The sequence below is a fragment of the Phalaenopsis equestris genome, unplaced genomic scaffold (genome assembly GCF_001263595.1).
Source record: "Phalaenopsis equestris unplaced genomic scaffold, ASM126359v1 Scaffold000428, whole genome shotgun sequence".
In the NCBI taxonomy this organism is placed as follows: domain Eukaryota; kingdom Viridiplantae; phylum Streptophyta; class Magnoliopsida; order Asparagales; family Orchidaceae; genus Phalaenopsis; species Phalaenopsis equestris.
The window spans coordinates 4,159,815-4,186,532 of record NW_018164869.1 but is presented as its reverse complement, the minus strand read 5'-3'; the positions used below and the strand labels follow the sequence as shown (position 1 = coordinate 4,186,532).

Below are 26,718 nucleotides of genomic sequence, written 5' to 3'. Positions count from 1 at the left end.
TGATACCAGAAAATCAACATTTGGCTATCTGTTCCTTTTAGTTGAAGGAGCAATCTCATGGAAAAGTGCGAAGCAGACTATCACAGCTGCTTCCACTATGGAAGCTGAATTTGTGGCTTGCTTTGAAGCTACAATTCAGGGTTTATGGCTGCGGAATTTTATTTCAGGACTTGGAATTGTCGACAGTATTGCCAAGACGATGAAAATTTATTGTGATACTCCACAACAGTCTTCTTTTCCAAAAACGACAAGTATTCCAAAGGTGCTAAACACATGGAATTAAAATATCTTGCCGTTAAGGAAGAAGTTCAGAAACATAGGGTGTCAATTGAGCATATTAGCACCAATCTCATGATTGCAGATCCTTTGACAAAAGGATTGTCACCGAAGACATTTAACGAACATGTCGTGAGAATGGGCATTACCAAAACCCTTTATTAGTTTTATGCTCTTTATATTTTGACATTTTGGGCTCAATTTTTTTTGTTTCTGATATTTATAAATCTTGTTTTTATCGTTAGTGTACACTTTATGTTGCATGATGTTTCAACAAGATTTGTCTTTTAATAGACATTATGGGACCATGATGTTAATTCTCATTATGCTAAGTATGTAATTGATATCGTGATACATGGAAGGGATTGTGTCGATAAATTGATGCACAACCGCCATGATTCATATTAATTTCATACTTATTAAATAATTTATGATTTAACCAATATAAAGAAGGATTTATCTTGTAGTATGTAATGCACTATTAAAATTAAGTGAGCCAAGTGGGAGAATGTTATATTTTTATTTATGACTCACATTTATTTTAATAACTTATGAGATTTATTTTTGATAACTTAAGTTATTAATTTTCATAACTCATAACTTATGTCATAAATTATGACAACTTATGATATTTATTTTGATAACTTAAGTTATTTATTTTCTTAACTCATAACTTATGTCATAATTTATGATAACTTATGATATTTATTTTTGTAACTCTATAACCCCTAAAATAAATAAATGTTACTAACTTATGTCATTGATTTTATTAATAAAAATCAATTAATTTATTAAATTATCATAAATCCTATTGGTTAGTAACCCCCTTGATGGATGGTGGATAAATAGAGCATGAATTTGAGAATAGGTCCTCTCTCTACCCAACACACCTCGTACATTTCTCTCCATCAGAAAGTACAGAAAGTTTTAAGGGATTAGAGAGAGAAATTCCATCTCTTCAAGATCAAATTTGTTCATCATGAATACAGGTATGCGTCGCTTTATTTTTATATAGTAAAAATCATGAATTTAAAAGATCTTGGCTATTATGTACTTTTCTTTTGTAATTTGTGTATAAAGTTGAAACATGAAATTTCTAACATGATCGTGCAATTAACTTCTTATTAAGGGAGGCAATCCATAACTAAAAAAAAAAGAGAAATGCTTAAGGTCGATCATTGATGTAATCCAACTGAAATAGAAAAATACTTGGTCAGTTCTCCTTCTATTGAACACAAGTAATAACTATAACAGACATATCTTTAATGACTTGAATATACATATCAAACACCTTTACTTTTTAGAACTCTCCAAAGAACTTCTCTTCAAAGAACCATATCATAAGTTTTTTTAAATCAATAAAAAAACATATGTAGATTATCCTATCTTTTTTTTTTTTGTACTTCTCCATGAAACATCTCAACAAATATGTAGCTTTTATAGTAGATTTGCCCGGCATAAAGCTAAACTGATATTGAGAAATCTTTATATCAAGTCTTAAACTATGTTCAATTAGTCTCTCTCAAAATTTTAATGTATGACACATCAACTTAATTCCTCTATAATTTGCACACTATAATGCACTTCACTTCGGAAACATTTTTTTAATTTTTAAAATAATATTAAAAAAATTACTAAGCCAAGAAATTCTCAAAAGTCATAAATAAATATTAGAATTGTAATTTAAAATATATGAATATAATTTGAAAAAGGGCCAAGAGAGTACATATACCTTCATTAAACATAACCTTTTTAGGTCATTCAGCTGACCGACGGAGCCCAGCGGTGTAGCGGCTAAACCCTACCCCTCCACAAAAGTGAGGTTTTGTTCATATTTTGGCTTCTAGATCTCCCAGCTGCCCGACGAACACCCCGGAGCTTTCCTTGGCTAGTAGGTTTTCGCACACGCCGCTTTGCCATGGATGTGTTTCAAAAGCTTTTAATTTTTTTTTTAATTTTTTATTGGTGAATATATGTGCTTATTTCTGTATTACCTGATGGGAAAACTCGATTTTTTATTATTTATTTTTTTTTCATTTTCTTCCTGGTAACGGATGCTTGATTGATTTTTAAAAAAAGAGCGCTTAGCTGTTGGCGGGCAATAAGAAGTTGGAGGCTTAGGGTTTAGGAAGTTTCACGAGTACATAAATATGGTCTTGAGGCACCTCTTTCATCAAGATGCTGTTTTGTTAGTTGTCTTTGATGAATCCATGACTCAAGTAAGTAAATGATGTTAATAATAACCTTTTTTTCAGACACTTTTATGTGCAGTAGAGATTTTGAGAGTTAGACTGTTTGGTCTTTTTTCTTGTTCAAATCCCTACTGGTTATCTTTTTTTTGCTTGGCCATATTGTCATTGAATCTGAAGTGAATGTGGTTATAAGAGAAGTTGAACTAGATGTCAATTAGATTCTTGAAGGATCGGAAATAGTAATCTGAATTAGGAATTATTGTTTGGAAAGGAAAAAAAAACATAAGAGTTATTTTATCCATGTTTTTTAAAGGCTTATTATTCCCCTTTTACGAGCAATTGATCAAAGGTTCACTTGATTTTATAATTTTATTTTATTATTTGATTTTATTATTTTTTTAAACTTACTGGTGAATTTTCAGTTATTTTGGTTAGATTTTTGAAACACAACAAATTCTCTAGTGAGGTCTTAATTTTAACTACACAGATGAAATTGCTACTTGGCTTAGTTGAAAAGAACAACCATCCTCATATTGGAAGGTTATTTGTTTATTATTTTAATTTGGTCTACACTTTCCAAATAAACTTGGAAAGTGGAAGGATTACTTTCCATGCTTTATTTCTTCCCAAAACACGTGGCAAATAAAAATCAACTATTGATGGAGGTCCATTTGATTTGCATCGAGTAACATGGAAAAAAATGTTTAAATCCTTGTTAGCCAAAGATGATTGGAATAATATGAAAAATATTTTTTTGTTTGGACCATGTGGTTTTTTGTTTGGACCATGTGGAATTTTTATTTGGTGCATGATATTGAAATTTAAACGTAGACGTGGTTAAAGGGAGGACTATTGCATACAATTAGTGTTGGTTTATCATCAATGCTATTTCAAATACATTAAATAGGAATTTTTAGACAACACAAAAGGAAGAAAACTATTTTCGATCGAAAAAAAAGAATCATGAGAAGGTCATAACAACCCACGGGATAAATTTCACTTTTAATTTTTGTTTTAAGAGTACAAACAACATTCTTCCACATTTGTTATTTTTATATTGTGATTCATCTTTACATTGCATTGGGTCATAGTTGTGCTGTGAAAATTTGCAATTGATGTACACCTTACTTTTATGTGCGGGGAGAGATGGAAGTTTTGTGATGTGACTTTACAAATTTGCTCAATTTGTGTAAATTTAGAGTACACTTAAAGTGATTTAAAGTTGGATTCAAAATTCCTTAACAAGTTAATTTCAAATTGTTTTTCTCCCAACCAAATACAAATTGCAAACCCTTTCATTTTTGTTAATCTACACTTCTAATACAACCTTCCAAAGGTTTGTAACAATATATTGCCCTTTATGAATCTTTTGAGCTTTCATAAAAGGTTCAATACTTCATTAATTCTTCTTAAAGTAGAGCTTGGTCACTTGCTACTGACATGGAAATTTTATACAATTCTTCTTTTTCAAGTGTATAGCAACAAGAGAATGATAAGAAGAGCAAAGACTTTCTTACATAGAGAAGATAGAGTTCCCTTCCAATAATATTTTGCTTAGATTTCTTTGGTGCTTTTGTTTTTCTGTCTTTTGCTTCAATCTATGCTTTCTATATTCACCTCAAACCCATGTAAGAAACCTTGACGCCAGATCCAAGCATAGCCCATGGATCAAATCTTATGCATTGGCTCATAACCCCATATTTAAGTTGGGTAAATCTGCAATTTTAAAACTCTTCACTAATAAATCAATTTGGTTTCACCATTGCACCAAATCCCAATAATCTCCCAAACGAAGATAACTTGCAAACTCCAAAATAAGTATCTTGAATGCATTATTTTCTGAAATTCATAAATGATGTTTTCATCATCATCGCCATTAGTCTTAATTATTTGGAATATTATGGTGAATTTGACAATCAATAAAAAATGCTAAGCTTTATCCCATATCTCTATATTCTCCATCGTTGTGAAAATTTGACTTAGAACACAAAAAAAAAGGAAAAATAAATGAAGTGTCCATCTTGAAACATTTATATTTCAACACTTACAAGGTCTTGAATTCTAATTTTGTTTTCCATAGATCCACATATTTTGTTTTGACCACTCCACTCGATTATAAACTTTATATTTTTAAAACATGTTAACTTTTACATTGGTATGTTTTTCTTACCTTTTTATCATTATTAACTAAGTCAATTTTTGACATTGATGTTCTTCTTCTTTTATGATTGTTGAATTTTCCTTAACATATTCAAAACTCATTGCCATCTTTATAAGATTGAATCCCCTCTAACTAGCACAGTGGATAACATCTTACGGCCACAATTTTCCCAGCCATGCAATCAACTATTCTTCTTAGCTAGGATTTAGGTCCACCAATACAAAATGGTTTGGGGAAAAAAATTGAATTTGATTCAACCAGATTGGGTTGCCAAATTTTGATGGTGGTGAGTGCATCTTGAAATTACCTTGTCAATTGAAAGAATCGAAATTCTATTGCCAAGGTGATTTTTATTTTTCATCAATAGCTAAATCCTTTGTGTGATATTCAAATTTCACCCATTGAATAATTTCATTTATTTTATCTTGAAAATTTTATTTCCTTCTTCGATGATTTTATTGTAACATTCAATTTTTTAACTATGTGTTTCTGATGTTCTTCAACTTTGACAATATTATCTTTCTACTCATTTTGCTGGTTAGTAGATTTTGTTGCTTTATCCTTCAAATTTGATGGTTTTGGATAAGAGTGAGCATTGTTTGGCTATAATTAAAAATAAAATATAATCAAATTATCTTGGATAATTTTTTTTGGATTTTAACTTGTCGGTTTAGATATTGGTTCAAACTATCAAATGCTTGATTTTTACTTATTGAATTGATTATTGATTCACCATTTTTTGTAAAATAAAAAATCAAATTAATGTATATGATTTTAACCAAGCTTTTGTGATAAGAAATTCTAAAGTTTAATCGCTTTTGTTTATAGGTGATTTTAAGTATACTTTTGCTTATCAATTATGCATTAAAAATTACACAAATTATTTTTTAATGCAATGAAGTTTATTTATAATCAAACTGAAACACCGAACAAATTTGTTGTTTGGTTTGGTTTGATTGTGTGTTTTATTTGGTCAATTTGATCTAATTTTTTGGACGTTCAAATCCAATTGACTCTTTAAATTTGCTGGTCAAACCATCCTAATTAACCAAATGCACCCCTCCCAGCCTTGAACAACTTTCTGGAACACTTGTCTTTCTTTTCATGTAACTCTCATTAAGCGTAAACAATCATCTTTAATGTCAAAATGTTTTCCCTAAACATCTTCCTTCTTGTTGGAGAAGTGGTGAAGAAGAAGGATTGGTGTGGCTTAGGGGGATAGTTTTTTGGAATTAGACAAAGCAGATTAATTATCATTATTTTTTAGGATTTTTTGAATCACTCATTGGAAGAAAAAAGTTTTGCACTTATCCAAGATTTCTCCAATGAAGGCTACATCTATAATTTATAATCTATTATTTAATAAATTCATATACTTCTTATGGAATGTAGGACTTAGTTCTAAAAAATCTAGATAACGGAGGTAGTTTATCGCGAAATTCATAAATGGAAATAATATAAAAATCTAAATAAACGACTTAAAATAAGTCTCAATATAATAAGATTGTTATGATTTATGAGCAATGTTTTGCTGCTTATAAACACAGATTTGCGATAGTGATATAGGAAAACTGCAAAAATCTTATTTTCTTTGCTATGTCATTTACGCTTGAGTAAGGTTCTCATTGTATTCATTTTAAACAACTTACTATTTTTTATAATTTTAGTGGGATTCATCACATATAGCATTTGATTATTATTTTTGTATTTTATGATATAATACTCCTTGTGGTGTGCCATAATAATTTCTATGGGTATCCACATGTGTATTCATGCATTGAAAATTTTGGGAGATAGATACAACACTGCTATTCCAATTTGACATATGAGGTATTCTGGGCAGGTAATTATGAGAACTAAATAGTTTAGAAGGTAGCAGATCTCCAAGAGGAAATTATAGAGATTCAAAGCTATTACGACAGTTTGTTGCAACCTTTAAGTGCTATTTCATTATAAACCCTCCTATATTGAACCTTGGGTTTCAAATGTAAGGTTAAGGTAGAAAATCTTAACACTTATATTCTCCATACACATATAATATTTTTTAGGCTTTGTTATTTTGATGTGATATGGGTAGCCCTTAACATTAATAGTTTTCTAGTGCAATAGCTGTTTCTTTTAGTTTGGCAAGGATCTTTATGCCCCAAGCCTTTTTGGTGGTTGCATAGGTCTGTGGACTTTGCTTCTCTTATTGCTTCATGTATCTTACCTTGGTCATTTTTCCTTTTTTTTCTTCAAAATCATTACGAATTTGATACGCCTTTATCACCTTTTTGGTGCCATGCTACCAACAAGGCTTGTTTCTCAGCATCAGATTCTTTTCTAGGCTGTTTTCCTTTAATTTTTGATGGAGGATGAACCGACAACGAGTATGTAATATTTCTCAGCATTCATGATTTTTAATTTTAGGTCTCTGGGAAGTTTGGTGTTTTATATTTTATCGCAAAACATATATATTTAGCCCTAGATGATGCTCTTATAAGTAACTTGCAAAAATCTTATTTTTTTTTTCATGGCTTGCAAAATCATCTCACCATCATCCATAACTTTGTAATAAGTAATTAATCAAATCTCTAAGTTCTTTCTTTCAGTAATTAATTTTTTTAAATTGTTATAGCTTGTTTAAAACAAGACCCGACATGTGGCGTGCCTAGAAAATGTTTCCATTATTTACTGCTTCGCCTTTAGATAAAGTTAACGTCAAAGAAGTAGGAAGGAAAAAGAGGGAGACCAAAGGTCACTTGGATTGAATGGTGAAAGATTTGAACATAGTATAGTTAACCTTCTTTATGTAAAATTCTTTTTCCCTTTTATTAATTGTAAGTTTTCTTGTTTAGCTTTTTCTTAAGAAAACAATTTAGCACTTTATGTAACCTTAATCATGAACTTTTTAAGAAGATGATGTTTCATATTTAATATTTAAGAAAATCATATTATTGCAAAAAATACAAATCTTAATGAACAATCACTTTTGAAGGCATGATTGTCCATTTGCTTCTACAATCTAGAGCAAATAAGTAGCAGTGAATTAACAATCATCTATTCTTTCAAGCAAAGTGCAATCTGATAAAATGAGATAAAAAATATTACTCTGATTATGAGAATGCTGCATTAGTGTATCCTTTAACTGTACCTATTTGACCTATAAATTAAGGGTTTAAATTGTTGATGAATGCCATTGGCTAATTAGGGTTTACCCTTCAGTTCTATGTTTGTGAATAATTCTAAGTTCATGTCAATTCCTTGCTTAATTTCGCTCGTTGAAGAACTAATTAAGCCAAGCATGAAAGGATTCCAGAGCTCATTTAACTTAATGGCCTGGACAGAAGACCCACCTTTATTTGTTTTTTTGCTTTCTATTTATAATGATAAATCAATTTATATGCATGAAAAAATTAAAATAAAATTTTTTATCTGGATTGATGGATTATTTAGATTAACATATTCTATGAAAATTAGCACTTGAATAATTGAGAAACAGGTTAGATTGGCTATCTTAAACCAAGATCAATTCTTTTGTTTTCGTGTTAGTTATGGAACTGTTTATAAAATCAAATAAAAAAGAGAGAGCTTCATGTTTCACTTTTTACTAGTGATATAACCCTTAGAAGTAAGACTTTTTTGAAATAAATGAAGGATTAGGAGAATGAGGATTTTACAGGATAGAGAGTTTAGTATTAATTATTTGAAACAATGTGTATGATGAACAATTTTACCGGATAAAATATAAAAAAAAACTCAAATAAAATAGGGAGTTGAGTGATCTATAGGTTTGCTAGGTTCAAACATCCTTGTTCCATTATACAAAAAAATGGGATATAAATTTGGATATAATTTCCAGAGTAATAGTTGATGGATAAAATGGAGATTGGAGACGTACTTTGGGTACTCCATCATGAGAGAATATCACATGAAATAAATTATTTAAAGCAATAATCCTAGCTGGTATGATGTGTAGGTTTAAGTGTTGACCATTAAAGAAATCAGTGGATACTAATTTATGGCCGGCGGAAATGAGAAACTGTAAAAATATCATTATTCTGGGAATCGTAGTCTGATATTGTTATAATTAGAGAGAATTTTTGGAGTTAATCTATTTGCCTAGGGTTGCAAAAGATAATAATAATAATAATAATTTTTTTGTGTTTTTGGCATTTGCATTGTTGACCAAAAGATGCACTCATAGCCTAAGCAGTTTAAACTCTCGTGAAGGGCATTTGATAAAAAGAGGTCAACAAAGGTAACTTGGATAAAATTTGCTAATCATGGATAAATTAGATTTAAGAGCACCTGTGGCACTCAACATGCATGAATGAGGAACATGAATTCAAAGGGAAAAGAAGTTTCAGGATGTCCCAACTCATTTTCTTTTAGGATTGTTTTAAACTGATGAAGCATGGCATGCCACTTGCTTGTGGAAATAAAAAAGTTCTGAACTTTTATGACATCATCACGAGTCTCTATATTTCATATAAATATCTTCACAATTTAATATTCGATATTTGAAATTATTGTAAATGCCCTATGTTGTTTAGTGTGTTAAAATCATAATATTTTGGGCAAAAAAGTCTTCAAAATTTAATATCCGACCTTCAAAATTATTATTGATGTTTTTGCTTTCCGTATAAATTATGAGATGGAGATGTAATCAAATACATGATTTGTATTTTTAAATGCCACATGTTATCATTTTAAAGCTGTTCTACAGGAAACTAGTCACAGGGCAACCTGATCCAATATTTTTCACATTAGAAAGCTGGGCTCAAATAGTTGGGTGAGGTTAATAACAACATTAATAATAATGTCGATGCCTTATGACGGCTAGAGAGGATGTTTCGGCAAATAAATTAAAATTGACCACCCAGCTGGCTTCAACCTTGTTTTTGCATCCTCACCACCATCTGTCTTTACCTTATTGGCTGTTTCCCTAACACAATCCCTATATCAATCTGGTCGTAGAACAAAGGGGAAAATAATTGAAAACACCAGTGCTTAGGAGAAGTGCCTGCAGTTTTTCTTCCATAAAACTAGGATCAATAATCTTAATAACTGGGGCCACCTTGTCCCTGAATCAACATAAAATTTGTTGTTAGTGTTGGCGATTTCCTTGATACTAGTCATTTGACTATTTTAGTTATTTGCATTATGCTGAATGCCTTTTAACCAGTTTAACCTATATATTTTGGTTGATTATTGAATATGTTATCTGAACCATGAATAAGCTTTCGTGGTTTATTTTGTGGAGAAGAACGGTTGAGATAGAGGCTTGAATCCCTCAGGTCATTTGCATATGATTATTTTTTTTCTGGAATAAGTTGGGGAAGCTATGAATTTTACTGGCCATTTACATTTATGGCTGGCAATTTTGTTCTTCATTTTAAACTCGTTAGATAATCACTTATCATACTCAAAATTGGAATCAATTTGCTTCCACTAAAGCTTGGCTCACCTAAACTTAGTTTGATTAAACTTGATTCCCTTTATACGTGTCTTCTGTTATTTTGATTAAAATTGGCTCAGAATCGATTGTTTTTGCTTCGACTCAAAATAAAATATTTTTATTTTAGTTAAAGGCTATCTTGCTCAAACTCAACTAGATGATTCATTAACTATGGTGTGGGCTGGATGAGCATCAACCTGTGATATGCTTTCAATAAATCGGACACTCCTAGGTCTTAGTAACTTCTTCCTGAAAAAGATTGCTGATGAATTGCAATTTATGTTCTAGATTTCTTAATGCAACTAGGATGATAAAAGAAATATAGATCACTAGAAGAAATAGGCTTTCTCATATCAAAGGTCATTAAATATGCATAAATTCACTATTTAAAGTGCAACCTAATATATACAGGAATTAGAACCCAGGCGAAAATGAATTAATTGATTTAATGCGAAGAAGAAATGTGAAATTTGATCCATAAAAAATCTACAAATAATTAAATTTGCATGCTTCTTTTGAAAGGTTATTTATATCAACTTTGAACTTTGATAAGCCAATAACAAAATATTTTGAAGAAATTAGATAAAGAAAAGAGATCGTCCTAAGTGAAGAAATGCATGTCTCATGTTGATACAAGAAGATACATTCACTAGAATCAGTGAGCTGTACTTGTCCTTCACTCGAATGAATCACGTATCACATGATTGAATTAGAATAAAAAAATATTAAATTAAAGATATTTGGCTGCATTCGTCGGTTCATCTATTCATAGAATTTTCATCTTTAGATTAGTAGATATGATTATTTCATATCCAAAGCTTGATTCTGTGTAAATTTTTAGAGGTATCTTTTAAAACCTGCAGGTTATAATCTCTTAAGGACCTTTAGCCAAAGCCAAAACCACCAGGAACAAAATTTACCTCTTATAAGCTCTCCCATAATACAATTATCAGACGTAAATATCTGGAAGGCCATGAAATCATTGCATCCAAAGAAACCAATTTTTTTGAATTGAAATGCACCACGACTTTATTACAAGGTATAAGTAACAAGCATCGCCAAAAATCAAAATTTTTTTGTGAATGCTCTCTTACAATTTTTGCTAAGCTTGCAAATTACGCAATGATATGAGACCAATAATAAAATATCTTGAAATTAATCTATGTCTATGGGGTACTACTAATGACTAAGAACTTATTAGTAGAAGATGAGAGGATAACAGAATAAAAAGTAGGTTAACCATAAAATTATGGTGTGCATATATGGACAAACAACATTTAATAATATTATTTCTAAGGACTTAAAATATTAGTTTTGATGAGCTAAGGACTCTTAGGCCCGACTACATGGACGAAGGTCTATATTTCAGCCTTTTTTCTTGGCATTTATTATTGAGGAATTCTTGAAGTCATTTAATATTGTCATATAGTTTTTTTTTTTTCATATGAAATTATTTCACTTAATCATGAACAAAAATAAAGGCATCTATTTAATTACTCATCACAAGAACAATATAAATAGATAATTAAAAAATATATAGATTGCTTAGTTGCTTCATTAACTATATCATATATGCTTGGTTAATCTCCTTATTCAGAAATAGATTCCATTCTTATTAGATGTTCTGCTTTTGATTTGATTATAGGGTTAATTTCGATTTCAAATTTCATATTGACGTTTGACCATGTGTAGATTTAAGTTCTTAGAGTATTGTCTAAAGTATGTGCTGAATTTGATTCAAAATCATTAGATACATATCTAGATTGTAACCTTAAATTATTTTCTACACCTAAAACACTTTTAAAAGAAGGTTGTTTAAGCATTTCTTCATTTGTTCAACTTCAACCATACTTGAATCTTACATAACAAGCCTATTTTTCATAGGCTTTACTCTTTATTAGATGTTATTCAGTTTTTCGCGTGAATTGATAGTCGCACAAGCGAATGCTCTAACTTGCCTTAATGCCCAATATTTAGGTAGCCTCCGATAGTATTTTTGGTGAAATATAGCTCAGCTCATTCCAAAATCTTATCCTTGACCTCTAATGAATCAATTAGCGATGAGATTTCAAAACAACGATGTTTGGGTACAAGACATAAATCTTTGCATAATGTTAAAGAATGCTAGAATTTTATTTTTATAACTCTAACATTGATCATGCAATTCATCTCGATATTCACCAAATGAAATGTATTTCTTCTTAACCTTCTATGTTATGTTTAGCTTGCTTATCATAAAGATTGTACTATATTTCTCTCCATGCTTAGATATGGCAGGGAGGAACCGTTTTCCTCGTCACCAGGATCCACGAGGCTTTTATGACGGCCTCCAACACCCAACAAGGCGACATGCTCCTGTTCCTCTCCACCCCATCGAGGAAGAGATCGCTATACGCCGTGATGAGATCCGTCGGCTTCGTGCTGATAACCATTTACTCGTCGAAGAAAATGTTGCATTTAGGAGGGAAATAACTGCCGCGAAAGAGGAACTCCATGTACTTGGTGAGTTGATACCCAAGATTCGTTCTGATAAAGAGGCTCAGACCCGGGAACTGATCGAAAAAGGCATGAAGCTCGAGAAAGAGCTCCTAGGCTTCGAGCCTCTCAGGGCCGAGTTTTTACAGTTAAAATCTGAAGCTCAGAAGCTCGATAATCTGCGGAAAGAGCTCTCCAGTGATGTGCAGAACATGTCAAAGGAGCTCAAACACATTCAGGCTGAGAACCAGCAGACACCTTCACTCAGATTGGAGATCGAAGGCCTGCACCAGGAGCTGGCCAGAGCCAGAACGGCTTACGAGTATGAGAAGAAAGCAAACACCGACCAGTTGGAGCAGAGGCAAGTGCTGGATAAGAACCTGGCTTCGATGGCCCGAGAAGTCGAGAAGCTGAGGGCGGAGCGCTTGGGTGTGGAGAGCAGAGCGAGGGGATCTGGTACCAGTCTTCTTTGATATCTCATTCTACTGATTTGTGTAAATTTGTAAATTCTCTCATTGTTGAATATTTCTCTGGCAGGTCCTACTGGAGCTTATGGAGGTGAGAAGGGAGTCTATGATTCTGGTTCTTGGTTGCACTACGATCATCGCGGCTTTCCTCGCCATTGATTGATTGTTCTCCGATCCAGTTAGTATTTTTCTGAACTTTTCAAATCATGGTTAATTGGAAATTATGTGAAACTTGATAGTTTTCGTTGGAGTTTAGCAATGTGAGCTTATGAACATGATGAGATTTTTTGATCTGGTTTGAATGTTTTTTTCTACCTGTTGTGCTGAACTTGCTCAAGATGGTGAGCTCTCATTGTCTTTGACTTTAACCGGGTTTGATATGCAATATTTTAGTCAACTTTAATTTTACCGTATATATCATTTTATCGTTTCATGAGAATATGTAATTCACTTTAAAAAATAAAAATTTTGGTATTTTTGATGCGGTATGGAAGACTGGGTGGCATAAATGTAAAAAAAAAGAGAAAAGTTTAGGTGTTTGATGTATAAATACCTTGGAATTGAGTGGCATGCATGTAAATGCCCCTTTTTATTATTAATTTGCCGATATGAAATTGTTTGTGCAATTTAAGGCTGGCTTGGTGGAACAAATTTAAATTAGCAGTCTTTTAAGACTGCAATAGAATCAAGCTCACCAAAATAGTGTAAAAGTAAACCAATAATCAGACGCAGTTTTTTATGTATTTATTTATTTTTTTTAACATAATTTCTGTAAAATAAATTATTTTATTACTCATTTTTTGTAAGGAGAAATTGAAAGAGAATTTTCGGGCATGCAAATATATTTATTTATATATAAAAAATTGATTTATATCACCTTCAGTCTTTGTTTATATTAATACTATTAATTATTTTATAATTTTATTTTAGAAAATGAAATTAATTATACTCAACAATCCTACTGAAAAAATGCATCTTAAATCATTATTTATATGCTCAATAAAATTTTTATCAGAAAATTCTATCATCAAATGGACGTTTATTTATTAGATTTTATGCACATTCATGAAGTGTTTGTGGGTATGGACCCATGGATGTGGCATTCAATTCCATGGCATTAAATTAAATTCATCTTCTAATTGTTATTGCTCGGCCATCTTAATTTGATTGTCATCATACTTGGCTAATTTCTCAGCTTATTTTTCAATAATTTCTACTAGTAATAAGACAAAACCAGTGTTCCAATCCTTTTAATCTCATTTTGTTTAATTGAACAGGAAGTGTACATTAATATAAATTTCCTTATATAGCGAGATATTTCAATTGAATTAAACCCCGAGAATGTTCTTTTCGAGTTTCTCACGTAAAAACCTCGGTGTATTTTATAAATTTGTTTTATGAATGTTGAATCTTTATAAAAGGCTAAAACTTTAATCTCTCTCTGTTATCATGAATGTTATAACACCCGATAATTAGTTGTGCCTTTTATGACAAATATGTCTAATATTTAATAAACACTTCCTTCAATAACTAATAACCAGTTTCTTAATTAAGAATAACACACCCCTTGTAATTTTGGTGGCCTGATTAACATATTGATTCCTACCTCATGATATCATAAGAGATTGTGCATCAGAAATACATCAGCACTAATCTCGAGGAGATTCAACAAATTAAAATACGAATCGAAGTCTGACAACCAGACCTCGCTGAATCAGAAATACATATTGAATCGAAGACTATTAGAAGTCGACCTACAATCCCAACTTAGAACAGTCGGACAACCAGACCTCGCCGAATCAAAGTCTGCTGCTCTTCTTCGACTGAGTAGTAGGGTAGTCGAGCCATAAACTTGTAATTGTAAAATACCTAAAATATCCTATATTATTCTTCAACATGACATTCTAACAAGGTCCAAGGTGCTTGCTACCGGTCCTTATAATGTGAATCTTTATGCATATTAAATAGGCTTTTGTTGTGCTTCTCTGCCAGATTTTCCCTGAAATTTTTATCATGCCTTTTCTTTAAATTTACATCGACAAAAAACTTATCAATTTAATTTTATGTATATTTTTTTGTTCATGTATTTATGTGAATATAATGTTTATATCTCTAGTTTCTTTTTATGAATTAAGCATGGATAAAAAAGTATTGAAGACATTCCTCAATATGTGTAGGGATCTTATAAAATTTCATATAGTTTTTCTCAATAAATTCGTTTCTTGAATATTCTCGAACTGGTTAAAATGAGTTTTTTTGTCTGACATGCTTGGTATCATCAGCAAGAAGACTTGTATAGTTGTATGGTTTGTGATGTGGGACAAAGATATAATTGACCTCAGATTTTTGGTCTATTTTAGCTTTTTGATCAAAGCATGACCCTACTGACTCATAAACAATGAATATATTTTGATCCATCTTATGTTATTCATTACTTATTCACTCGATAACCTGAGTTCATCACAAAAAAAAGTCAAATATTTCTTTTACTCAACATATGTTATAAGTTATAATATGGCTCAATAACTTTCACCCATGCATTAGGGGTCGAATTAAACCCCCTAGGACTAATTGTGCATTGATTTATGAACGATAATCAACAAATATTGCTTGCATAAGGGATAAATGTCTATTTATGTTTAGACAATCAATTCCCTTGCAATGAGGGATGTCAAATAAGTTGTTTTATCGTAAACAGTTAGCATACGATTCTTCAAGTAAATTGTAATTGATTCATTTGTTAAATAAGTGAGCCGAACACGAATAATTATTGTGTTTGGTTTATAAATGAGCTGAACATAAACAAACATTTGTTTAAGTATATATGAATTGAATTAATTAAATAATTAAATAAATACTATTTATTATAACCATTTTATATTGATTTTTTTATGATTCATTTAAAAAAAAAATATTGAAATATGGTCTCTATTACAAACGTAGCCTTTTTGTTCAATTGTTTATTCACATCACAGAGTCAAAGCAAATCATAATTAATGACACCCCTAATCCACCTTCTTATGCTAAGAATACCATGCAAATTTACCCATTACCTTAAAGTCCTAAAAAAGCTGATCCCATTAAATATCAAAGCTCTATAGCCTCCTTCTGCTAAAATTACCCAAAAAGGTTGCATAATTTCATCAGCACAGAAAAAGTTGTTGGAGAACATATAGATATTGGGTATGAATCATCCATAGCAGCTCTGAGTTTTCTCAACACTATCCATCTAACCAGACATTCAACTCATGCAGCATGAAATTGTCTCAAGTGCACCATCGAACTAATACATATATTGCTATACGAAAGTTCTCTTCTTGCAAAAGCCAGAAGAAATACCATTCTAATCATTATTACATATATAACCCGCTTAATCAACATCAAATAAGGATGTGCTACATTATTCAGAATTAAATGAAACTGGCTACATTTGCAGAATTAGATAAGCTCTTCAATTGGAAATCATGCTTACATCTCTAATTTAGTGCTGGGGAATTCATCACTGTCGCTGCAGCTCTTGGTTTGGTTCACATACCATGAACCACATCTGTTGCTCGAGATCGACGCATCAGGGGACGAGCATTTGCTCGATGGAGGAGCGCTCTCGAGCACAACGGAGCTATTTGGGCTCTTTTTCTCGCATGAGTAAGGTATCGTGTTGCTTATTCTGTAAGATGAAAAATATGGAGATTGTCATTTAAAATACACATATTCAAGTAAGATTTTTCATTTAAAACTTATTTTCATAGAATGATTGGATGATCTGAAACATGATTTTACAAAATAGGGTTCAACAACAATAGAGATGAAGATACCATGATTACAGTTCAATATCATTAGTAGAAAGAGGGCATTTACATACATACCACCCAATTCTTGTGCATTCACATATCTAACGCCTAAATTTTGCTTTTTAACATTTAAATCACCCAAAATTTTCATATCACTCCCAAAATACCATCATTTTAACCTTTTTAAAGTGAAATGCTCCTTCTCATGCATATAGATACGGCAGTCTGAATGTAAAAATTGAAGTTTCAGTGTTTGATAAGTAAATACATAGAAGTTGAGCAGTATGCATGTAAATCTTCCAGCTAAAAAATAGTTTCATACTAGCTCAGATACTAATTTTCATAAAATTATCAAAAAGTGCTATTTAGAATCAAACTCCTCTCTGTTTCTTAACAAAATCAACATTTGTAAAATTCAAGAACATCTTTTCCATCAACTAAGAAATTTACATAAGAATCCACCATGCTAAACAACAGAGCAGTGTTGATTCACACAAAATATATACCTCTCCCTCCTTTTCTCTAAAAATCGAGCCAGAGAAGCCTTTCGAGCCTGCGGTACAGCTGCATAGACGAATCAATCATAAGTGTTCAAACAATATATGGAAAGAAAATATATCCTGCTAAAAACATGCAAAACAAGTTTCGGTGACAGGATGAATTATAAACCTCTTGGCATTATAGTGGCAGAGGCAGGGACTCCCACCATACAAGCATTAGTAGCCTTCACGTGCTCGCTCTTCATTTCCGTCTTATCGTCGGCGGCGTTTATAGCATTTTTACACTCTTTACTTGCCATAAGCATGATTGTTTGAGCCTAATGAGCAAACACAGTTTAAGCTTTTGGTATGAAATCATAGAATTCAAGTTATAACAATCACAATTTAGTCTAAGAGAAATTAATACCATATGGGATGGAACATCATCATACACATTCACCGATCCGGCGTAGAATATAGTGAGCGGGGCCGTTTTCATATGAAGCTTGGACACATTCCTGAAGAAAAAAAATGTGAATTCATTTCATGAAAGTCAAAAACAAGAGATTCTTTAAAAACATAATGCAAATATACTACCTTGGTGTGAAGGAACCACCTCCATTAGTTACTATAGAGGGATTGGTTGCCATTATTGATCCTAAAGGTTGTTGCTTTACTTCTGTGGCTGTGAGATTTGAAGAACTATGAGACTTCATGAAAGGAGTGGTCATGGCAATGGTGATGGGAGAGGGAGAATGAGACATTGCTGTAAAACTAGCATTGTTGTAGCGTTGAGTAGAAGCATGGTGGGTGTCTGCAGCTTCATTTTGGGAAGAAGGGATGGAGAATTGTTGGAGTCCATGGATTTCCATGCCAATTAATTTCTAAAATTGGTCAAAAAAGATGAAAAAAATACCAGCTTCAGAGCTTAAAATCTGAATTACAAACACTTTTCAGACTTGCAATGAATCAAAGAATCATGGCAGCCAAACCTCAGAAGCTTTTACAGCAGAAGTTGCAGCATTACCAGCCTCAAAAGCATCGATTGAAGTAGCAGGCTGTAATCCAGTTGAGGATGGAGGTTCAAAAACTAGTTTTTTGAGCCTGTCTTCTTCTCCTAAAGCCTCAAATGACTTAAATTTTTGCATTGCAGAAGCCTTATTCATAAAGGGCCAGTGAACAGCCATATTAACTGAAAAGGCTGAAATCCAAAAAAAAAAAAAAAAAAGCTGAGTAAGATGAATGATCCCGCTCATATATAAATTACTGGCAGAACATCCTAAAAACAGTAGAAACATTAGGAAGATAATCATCTAAAGCTGCAACAAAGTTATAAATCTACAATTTATACAGAAAAGGGGAGATACATTAATTCTATACAAACCGAAGAACGAAAACAGGAAATGAAGAGATTAAAAAAAAACCAACTTTATTAAACAAAATTCGATTTTTAGCTCAAAATAAGTGAGAAGAAGAGTTTTTTATTTCATTTTCAAAAAAAAAAAAAAAAAAAACTACACCTGAATCCAAGCGGCCGCCATAGGTCTCCTCCATCGCTAAAGCCCTGTAATTTCGCCCAACTACTCCAAGAAAATCCCTCTCCATTTTTTATTGGATCGATTCTTCCTGGAATGTCCCTGCTTTCCCAAAGAGCATTCCCAAACTATTCTCTCTCTATCTCTAAAAAGAGCACGAGCTACGAGCTGATGAGTTTGCTTCCTTCACCGTTGATATCGTCATATTTATACTGAAAGTCACAATTAAAACAAAAAGTTCTAAAATTTTATCGTGAATTTCGATATTTAGGTAAGAATAAAAAAATTGGTAGAAGACATTAATTTTAGAACTAATAAAATTTCGTGTATTATGAATATAATTATCTTACATTTTTTTTTTGTTCATTTATATATGTACCACACAGTAGCTATGTGTTAATATATAGGGGTCTTCAAGCGAGCCCAGAGGCTCGTTTATATTTCGAGTTCAAAAAGCATGTTTGTGTTTGACTCATTTGCTTAGCGAGCCGAACACGAGCCGTTCATGAACATAAAATCATTTTGACAACCCTAATCATGTAGCCATCAGAATGTTAACAATTGAGACAAGATTTAAAACATCATTTGAATCTAATTTAATAGTTTTAAATCTATTTCCTTCATTAATAATTTTAATTGATTATGAATCTTTGTAGTTTTATAGTCAAATAAATTTTAAAAAAAGATTACTCATCAAAGATATATATCTATAATTGATTAGTAGTATTTCAAGCCAAAAAGAGCGAAACACGAAGAGTACAAACATTCGTTAACTCAGTGAAAGAGCCGAACACGAGCTGTTCGCGAACAACAAGCCATTTTGACAGCCCTATTTATATATTAGCTTCTTAAATTTTAATTTTTCTTAGATTTACAACACCCTTATTTTTAATATTAAATAAAAAAAATATCGTTATTACTAATTTTTTAAAGGTGAGATTTTTTTTTTTTTAAATATGATAACTGCAAATAAAAAAAAGATATCACACATATCATGAAAATAAAATTGTGTGACATTTTTATAATTTTTTTAATCACTTAAGATTTTATTTTTGCTTAAAAAAGAAAAAAAAAATCCATTTGGGCTGCCGTGGGCCAGCAGGCACATGGGCGGGGCTAGGAGGGCATGTTGGGTGGGGCCCTTCTTCTTCCATGCATGCCTAAATTCTCTAGTGGGGTCCAATTCTCCCAGCTGTACTTGCCGCCATGCAAATTACAATCCCTGAAACGAGTCCGCTGATTTCCCACGATTCCTCACCTCCATATATCACAAGTTATCTTAATTAATCGGACATTAGAATATATATGCCTTTGGAAGGAAAAATTATTGCGTGTGGTCGCGGGGAAGAGAAAAATCTCAGACGATCAGTATATCGCATCCGTTGTCAGGACGTAGCAGTCGTCTGAACTCCAGACGCAATACTTTATCCTACAAAAACTGATACAAACAATGCGGATGCTAACGTACTCATCTATGATATGAGCTTAGGGATGTATAACAAATAATGAGTGCTAATGTGTGGATGCATAGATGAACTTGTGTTGGTGAGTAGCCATGTGCTTGTGTGCATGCAATTATTGAGAGTCTACTATTTCTAGTGTAATATCAATTTTAAAGAAAATGACACTAGAATTTCTTAGAGCTAATCTCAATAAAATTTAGAAATATTTTATATAAAAACATACATTTTATTGTATTTTTATGTATTATAAAATATACTCTTACTAGTGTGAGCAAAGACATATAATTTGATTTTGTGTTCTATACTCTTGTCATTTTAAGAACACGATTAGTTCTGATTTTAAATTTACTATCCTCGAGGCTTTAATAGCAATCTAATATATTGAAAATAAAAAAAAGAATCATTAACTATCCTATACTATTAGAATTCTTCTGAACTTGATGACACATCTACTTGAGTCTTCCTGCAATGATCACCTTAATCTTCATCTTCCAAGTGGCAAGTGCTCAAACTTGCTTAACAAAACATCGATATCAAGAGACCTAGAGTTGTTGTTTTGGTGGATGACTTGGACTATTTCGACCATTGACACATTGAGGGGTGTCAAACCTTGTATTTATCTGTAAACATGCGATCGCTCATAATATTGAACTGACAATTGATCAGGGTGTTGCTTTCGGTCTGATGATCCCGAGACCTAGAATTGTTGTTCTGGCGACCAGCGAAGGTCTAATTGTCATTTGCCTTTCGCGCTTTACCTCGTTCTTTCTGCTTCTTTGACAAATGGTTGGGCAAACCCTGCTTACCTTTCAGAAAGCCTTGAAAGTCTTCTTTGGCAAGTATGTGCTCGTTTTCTATCTCCAATACTTCTACAAAAGTAGTAGGTTTAAACAGATTTAGGTCATACATGAATTGCTTTCTTAAGACCCTTCACATCAAAGCTGTTCCGACTATTTTTGGCTTTAGATTTCTAACTTCCAACATCTCGGGCATGTTCACGCTCACCACATCACCTTTTAGGATGATGAATTTTAAATTATCTTTTTGTGAAAATGCCTCAAGAGTTAGAATAGAGCAAATGAGAGAAAAGAAAGTAGAATTGTCAAAACTTTACAGTTGAGGGAACTAGGGGAGAGTTCAAATGACTTCCCTCCCCTTTCGTCGTTCTTTTATCTCTTTTTTTATATGAACATATTTTGTATAGTTGCAGAAAGGAGTGAATAGTTATGGCTCTTAATGTGTATTATAATTTGAATTCTAACATGACGGTAATCGACCAACTGACTTGCTTCACTTTGATAGGTTGAGATGATCATCAGAGTGACGACCTTGACTTCTGTTGGTCGGCCGATTAGTCATGGTCGAGGACTCTCTCTTATTCTCTGGTGGGTCGGTCAGTTGGCGGGTTGATTTATTTCATCGTGTGAGTCGTGACTGGTTTGTCATTTAGCTCAAGTCTTACATGACCTGCATCTTTGTCTGTCCGGTCGGTGCGTCGCCTCGACCGAATATTTTCTTTTGCAAGGTCTTGGGCAGATCTTGTCACTACTTATGTGGGATATCCGACGAGACTCACTGCCAAAATGATTTGCGCTTCACTCTTAGCGGTTCTCGTCGTCATTGAGCGGGAAAACATCTCTAGAGATCTGACCTATTCCGAGTTTAGAGACACAGCTTCTCATGCTTGGCGTTGAATTACCGATCAATCACTTACCTTTGAGCGAAGCTTTCTACCCACGGTCGTCCGTTTTATTTGAGATTCGTGCCGACAGTTCTAATGTATACAAATACAAAACTCTAAAAAAAAAAAAAACTCATTAATTACAGATCAAAATAAGCCACCGGCGACATTCTCACAACAAAGACATGATTTTTGTTTAATGTTAATCTGTACTCTATCCATTGCATAAATTAAAGCATCTAAATCAGAAGGATTAAGATGGCTTGGCTCAATTAATATAGTCCTAATTAAGGTGATAATGATCATTTTGTCAAACGTGTTAGTATGTTTCCTGAGTTGTAATTAAGACACTAATTAAAGTAAAACCCTAACCTCTTGGATCTAAGTTAGGTGCTAATTTCGATACACAAAGTTGACCTAATGCTATTATTATTGTTTTTTAAAGTGCCCTAGACGGAAGCATGCAAATGGATGATGTTGGATGAAAAACATAGCATTATTAGCACTTAATTAATAAATTTCTTAATGTTTGATGCAGATTTTTAGTCATATGCACGTGGCATAAAACGTTTGAATATCCTAAATTTATATATGATTCCTTTGTTCATATTCCAATTTTTCTTTTTTGGAATATTTACATACATACCACTTAATTCCAATATATTTACCTTTTTAACATCTAACCTCCTATTTTTAAATACATACCATCATAAACTATGCATGATAGGTGTATTGCACTTTTTGAAAGTTAAAATTATCAAATTGTTGATGTGATAAGAAAGATTTGGGCGGTATAAATGTAAAATGAGAAGCATTGTGGTTAAATATGTAAATAGATAGGAATTGGATGGTATGTGTGTAAATGACCCTCTTTTTTCAAGTAAAACAATTAGTGACCCATTGATTACAAAAAAAAAATATTACATCAGGTCTCTGCACGTAGAGCTACGTGTGGAGTCTAATGAAATTACGCCGTGGAGGTGATCGGCCATGTAACACAAGAGAATATTCCTCTCGTGTTATTCAAGTGTTATTGTGTTTTGTTCAAATATTATTAATGTGTTATTGTGTTATTATAACATCGGTAATATTTCCAGAATACAATAATACCTGAATAACACGAGGGAAATATTCCCTAACACGAGGGAAATATTCCCTATCCCTAGTGTTACCGGGCCGATCACCTCCACGACGTAATTTCATTGGACTCCGCACATAACTCTACGTGTGGAGTCCTGATGTAATATTTTTTCCAGTGATTAAAGGAGATGAGACCACATGCAAGAATAATATATTTTTTAAATTTAGGACTCATGATTAAGAAATAAATCTTTATTTTTTAGAAATAAAAGATGTCGTAAATGAAATTTAAACTCCGGATATTCTAATTATTCTATAAAAGGTTAAATGAGGTACTTAAGTGGCATTAACCTTTGGAACGCATGCAAAACGTATATGCTCTAGTGCTTTAGTAAGACCTGGTCCGTGCTTTTATTTATTATAATGTATTTTTAAGTTTGAAAAGAACTTAATTGCATAGCTTTCAAGATATACTAAAACCTATAAAACTCGTGGTGACTATATATAAACATCGACTCTCGATTTTTGCCTGTAAATTGCACCTAAAGAATAGAACATAAGACAGTAGAGAGAATGATGGTGGAGACAAAGTGAAATGCATAATAAGGAACAATAGTTTTAAAAGAGTCGTGTAAACCTTTATTTATAGAATGATCTTCAATTTATAGAGAAAGAAGATTCAGTGTGTGAATTTACACATGTCTCCTTGTTTTAGTGGGATTGTATAGGCTATTACATGTATTTTACATATATGAGGCCCAGAGAGTGATAGTTATAGGGCTCGACTGGATGGACTGACAAGACTTGTGAAAGCGTTGCTGGTTGGCCGGTCTTAATAGTTTTTGCCAATCAACTAGGTTTGTGGGGCTTGGGTAAGTGCTTAGGTGGGTAGATGAGTCGTTTGACTTTGTTGGTCGGTTAGACTCGTAGACGCTGCCGATCAACTATTCTTCTGCTGGTCAAGAGTTGACAACACCGATTTGATCGGTTGAGTTTTACTGATCGGTTTTCATGGCCTGGACTTCGACCCTTTACCCTTGATAGAGAACTCATGTCGGTAGAACGAAACTAGTCCATCGGACAGAGGGCGAATCATCGCAATCCTATAGGTAGTTTGCTCTTTAGACGAAGAGACCATAAGAGATTGCTAAGACCGTGTTATCAGCTCATGATGGTATTCAGGGAGATCGTTTGGAGGTCTTCGATAGTACTACAGGATACGAGGGACTAGCTAGCTTCTTCCTTGCATTAGCTTTATAGATTATCCTTGCTTGTTGTCTGAATGAGCAGCTCGGGCTCAAGCCATTCGGTCGTTTTCATTATTGGTTGGCTTTGAACTTGTCTAGTTTGGTGGAGCAATTAGACCTCTGGTTCTTCTACAGGATATGAGGGACAACTTAACAAATGTGGATCACATAAAACAAAAGACATATTTGAACTTAATGAAGCCTTATTTGAATTCATTCATCCCATTATTATTATTATGGCACAAGAGATGGAATATAAATAAAATTTCTTACAAAAACCACTTTACCTTATTTCACTGTTTAATTATTTCTCCTACCAATAAAAAAATATATTTTCTGCCAATATAATGAAAATAACTTTACATCATGATGATTGATGAATAGATGAAAAAGAAAGAATAGATAGGCTATCTTGTGGACAACAGAGGAAGTGGATGTGGAACAGCAATGACAAGTACTTCCCTTATGGAATCTCTCTATAGAAAATGATGGAGGATTTGCCATAAATTTTTCCTAGAAAAAGAAAGGGTATTTAGGTACATACTACACATTTTTTTTTAAATTGAATGTCTAAATTTTGATATTTACTTGTATAATATCAAAATTAATAACATAAACATATAAAATTCTACTAAATTTAATTTGTTAAAGTAAAGTACACCATTTCATTATGTTGAAGTGATTGAGACACTAAAAGGCTATATGGGTAAATATCATACTTTAGGAGTTAGTTATGTAAATGCATAAGAATTGCATATTATGTGATATGTTGATAATTTTATATTTGTTGATGTATGTATTTTTGTATTTTATATGATCATACTGTACTTTGAGGAAAATGTTATGTTGTTTTTGTAGGTCGTAGCAGGAAAGGGAAAAAAAATGGAAATCAAAATGGATCGAATTAGTGAATGAAACCAAGTTTGGCCACTGGGCGCCAGATTCCTCTCAAATGGAGCAAAATCCCAAGAAGACAAAAAGATGGCCTCGCCCCTTGGGCGCCTAAGTGCTACCACCAGTGCCTAGGCGCCGCGATCGCGGCGCCATGGCGCCAATCCCTTATGAAAAACTTTTTAAGTGAGCAGCGCCTAGGCATTCAGACCCGAACTTCACGGTTTTTAGTGGTTTTGAATTTGATGTTTAGGGGAGGAATATAGAAGGTTAGAAGAAGAACTTATTGGGGCTTTTTTCCTTATTATATTTCTGCCAAAGATTTCTTGAGGTAGAAATCAAATAAAAAAGGGTGAAGTCAAGAGAAGATTAATCAAGTAGAGATAAGAGAAGATTGAGGGACTTCCTGAGATTGTGTGCTTATATCTTCAGCCTTTTAGGTGTGAAGAAAAGGAGAGAAGTTATGAAATTCTTTCTTTTGCGCTTTTCACTTATTTTTGTAAGACTTATGTACTTTGATTCTTATTTCAATCAAATGTTGTGTGTTAAAGCATGTTTTGTGAGTAATTGTCTTTTTTTTCTTCGGATGAGGATATATGATAGATGTATGTGAAAGTTTCTTTATACGACTGTTATGGATGATGATTTAACTTTTTGTGCGTAATTTATATTTCATTTTTGGCCAAGTGTGATGTAAAAATTTTTCATGAGTTATGAATCTCAGAAGAGATAGTAATGGAAATGACTAAGTTAATCACATTAACTTAATCAAATAGAAATATATTTACTAAATTAATGCAATTTTAAGGGAAAAAGTATGACTTGGGATAAAGAATGGGATTAGGGAGCTAATACATTTTTTACTCAAAGTCATGAATCTTACATATACTTTCCTGTTGAACTTTTCAAGGGAGAATCTTCTTTCAAACTCGAGTAAATTTTCAATTTGATTGCTGATAATTTAGGATTGACTTTAATTAAACCAAAATTTCAGGCTTAAGTTGAAAATAGTAGAGTAAACCTTTTCATTCATTCAGTTTCCATCGTTTCCTGTGGGATCGTCAACCGGACTCAAACCCAATACAATTGATACACCACATATATTTGCGTGAGCAGCCCATTCTTCTTCACAGTACTTGTTGCATGTCAGTCTGCATGCAAATCTTCAAAAAATTCAATGATTTTGAGAATCTTCAAAATTCTTTTATGCGAAGATTAAACCACATTTTAAAATGAAAATTTTGCTTAAGTAGGTGCGAGACATGCAAACACGTAAGAATTGTATGCAGCATATATAAATTTCCCCCATTAAATCTTCAACAATCATAATTTAAATATTTTTTGTGTTAATAAATACTCTATACATAGCTTTCTTCTATTTATATGGACAAAATTTCTTAGAAGAAATATTTTAGGATATTTTAATTTAAAATGAATTAAAAAGAATTTAAAATAATTTATTTTAAGATTTTCAAGGTCATAATTTTCTCAATATTTATATTAAAATAGTGTAATATATATCTATATATATATATATAAC

At 32.4% G+C, this 26,718-nt stretch overlaps 2 protein-coding genes across 4 annotated transcripts; one reads left to right on the top strand and one right to left on the bottom strand.

Annotated features, from left to right (window-relative positions):
• Positions 1-2,020: 2,020 nt before the first annotated feature.
• LOC110027605 (protein FLX-like 3) lies at positions 2,021-13,419 on the top strand. 2 transcript variants are annotated; one of them, XM_020729105.1, is made up of 3 exons: positions 2,021-2,167; positions 12,338-13,000; positions 13,082-13,419. In XM_020729105.1, the coding sequence occupies exons 2-3, from the start codon at positions 12,340-12,342 to the stop codon at positions 13,168-13,170; spliced, it is 750 nt and encodes a 249-aa protein (XP_020584764.1). In that variant the 5' UTR covers positions 2,021-2,167; positions 12,338-12,339; the 3' UTR covers positions 13,171-13,419. The 2 variants fall into 2 exon arrangements, with proteins under 2 accessions (XP_020584764.1, XP_020584765.1); XM_020729106.1 differs by lacking the exon at positions 2,021-2,167 and adding an exon at positions 6,498-6,627.
• A 2,841-nt stretch (positions 13,420-16,260) lies between these two features.
• On the bottom strand, positions 16,261-19,018 carry LOC110027604 (protein TIFY 6a-like). Of its 2 annotated transcripts, XM_020729104.1 has the most exons (8): positions 18,802-19,018; positions 18,274-18,482; positions 17,879-18,165; positions 17,709-17,799; positions 17,472-17,619; positions 17,309-17,366; positions 16,481-16,678; positions 16,261-16,437 (listed from the first exon to the last, which is right to left on the bottom strand). In XM_020729104.1, coding segments are annotated over exons 1-8 (1,077 nt in total). In that variant the 5' UTR covers positions 18,887-19,018; the 3' UTR covers positions 16,261-16,436. The 2 variants fall into 2 exon arrangements, with proteins under 2 accessions (XP_020584763.1, XP_020584762.1); XM_020729103.1 differs by having other exon boundaries at positions 16,261-16,678.
• Between the last annotated feature and the right edge of the window lie 7,700 nt (positions 19,019-26,718).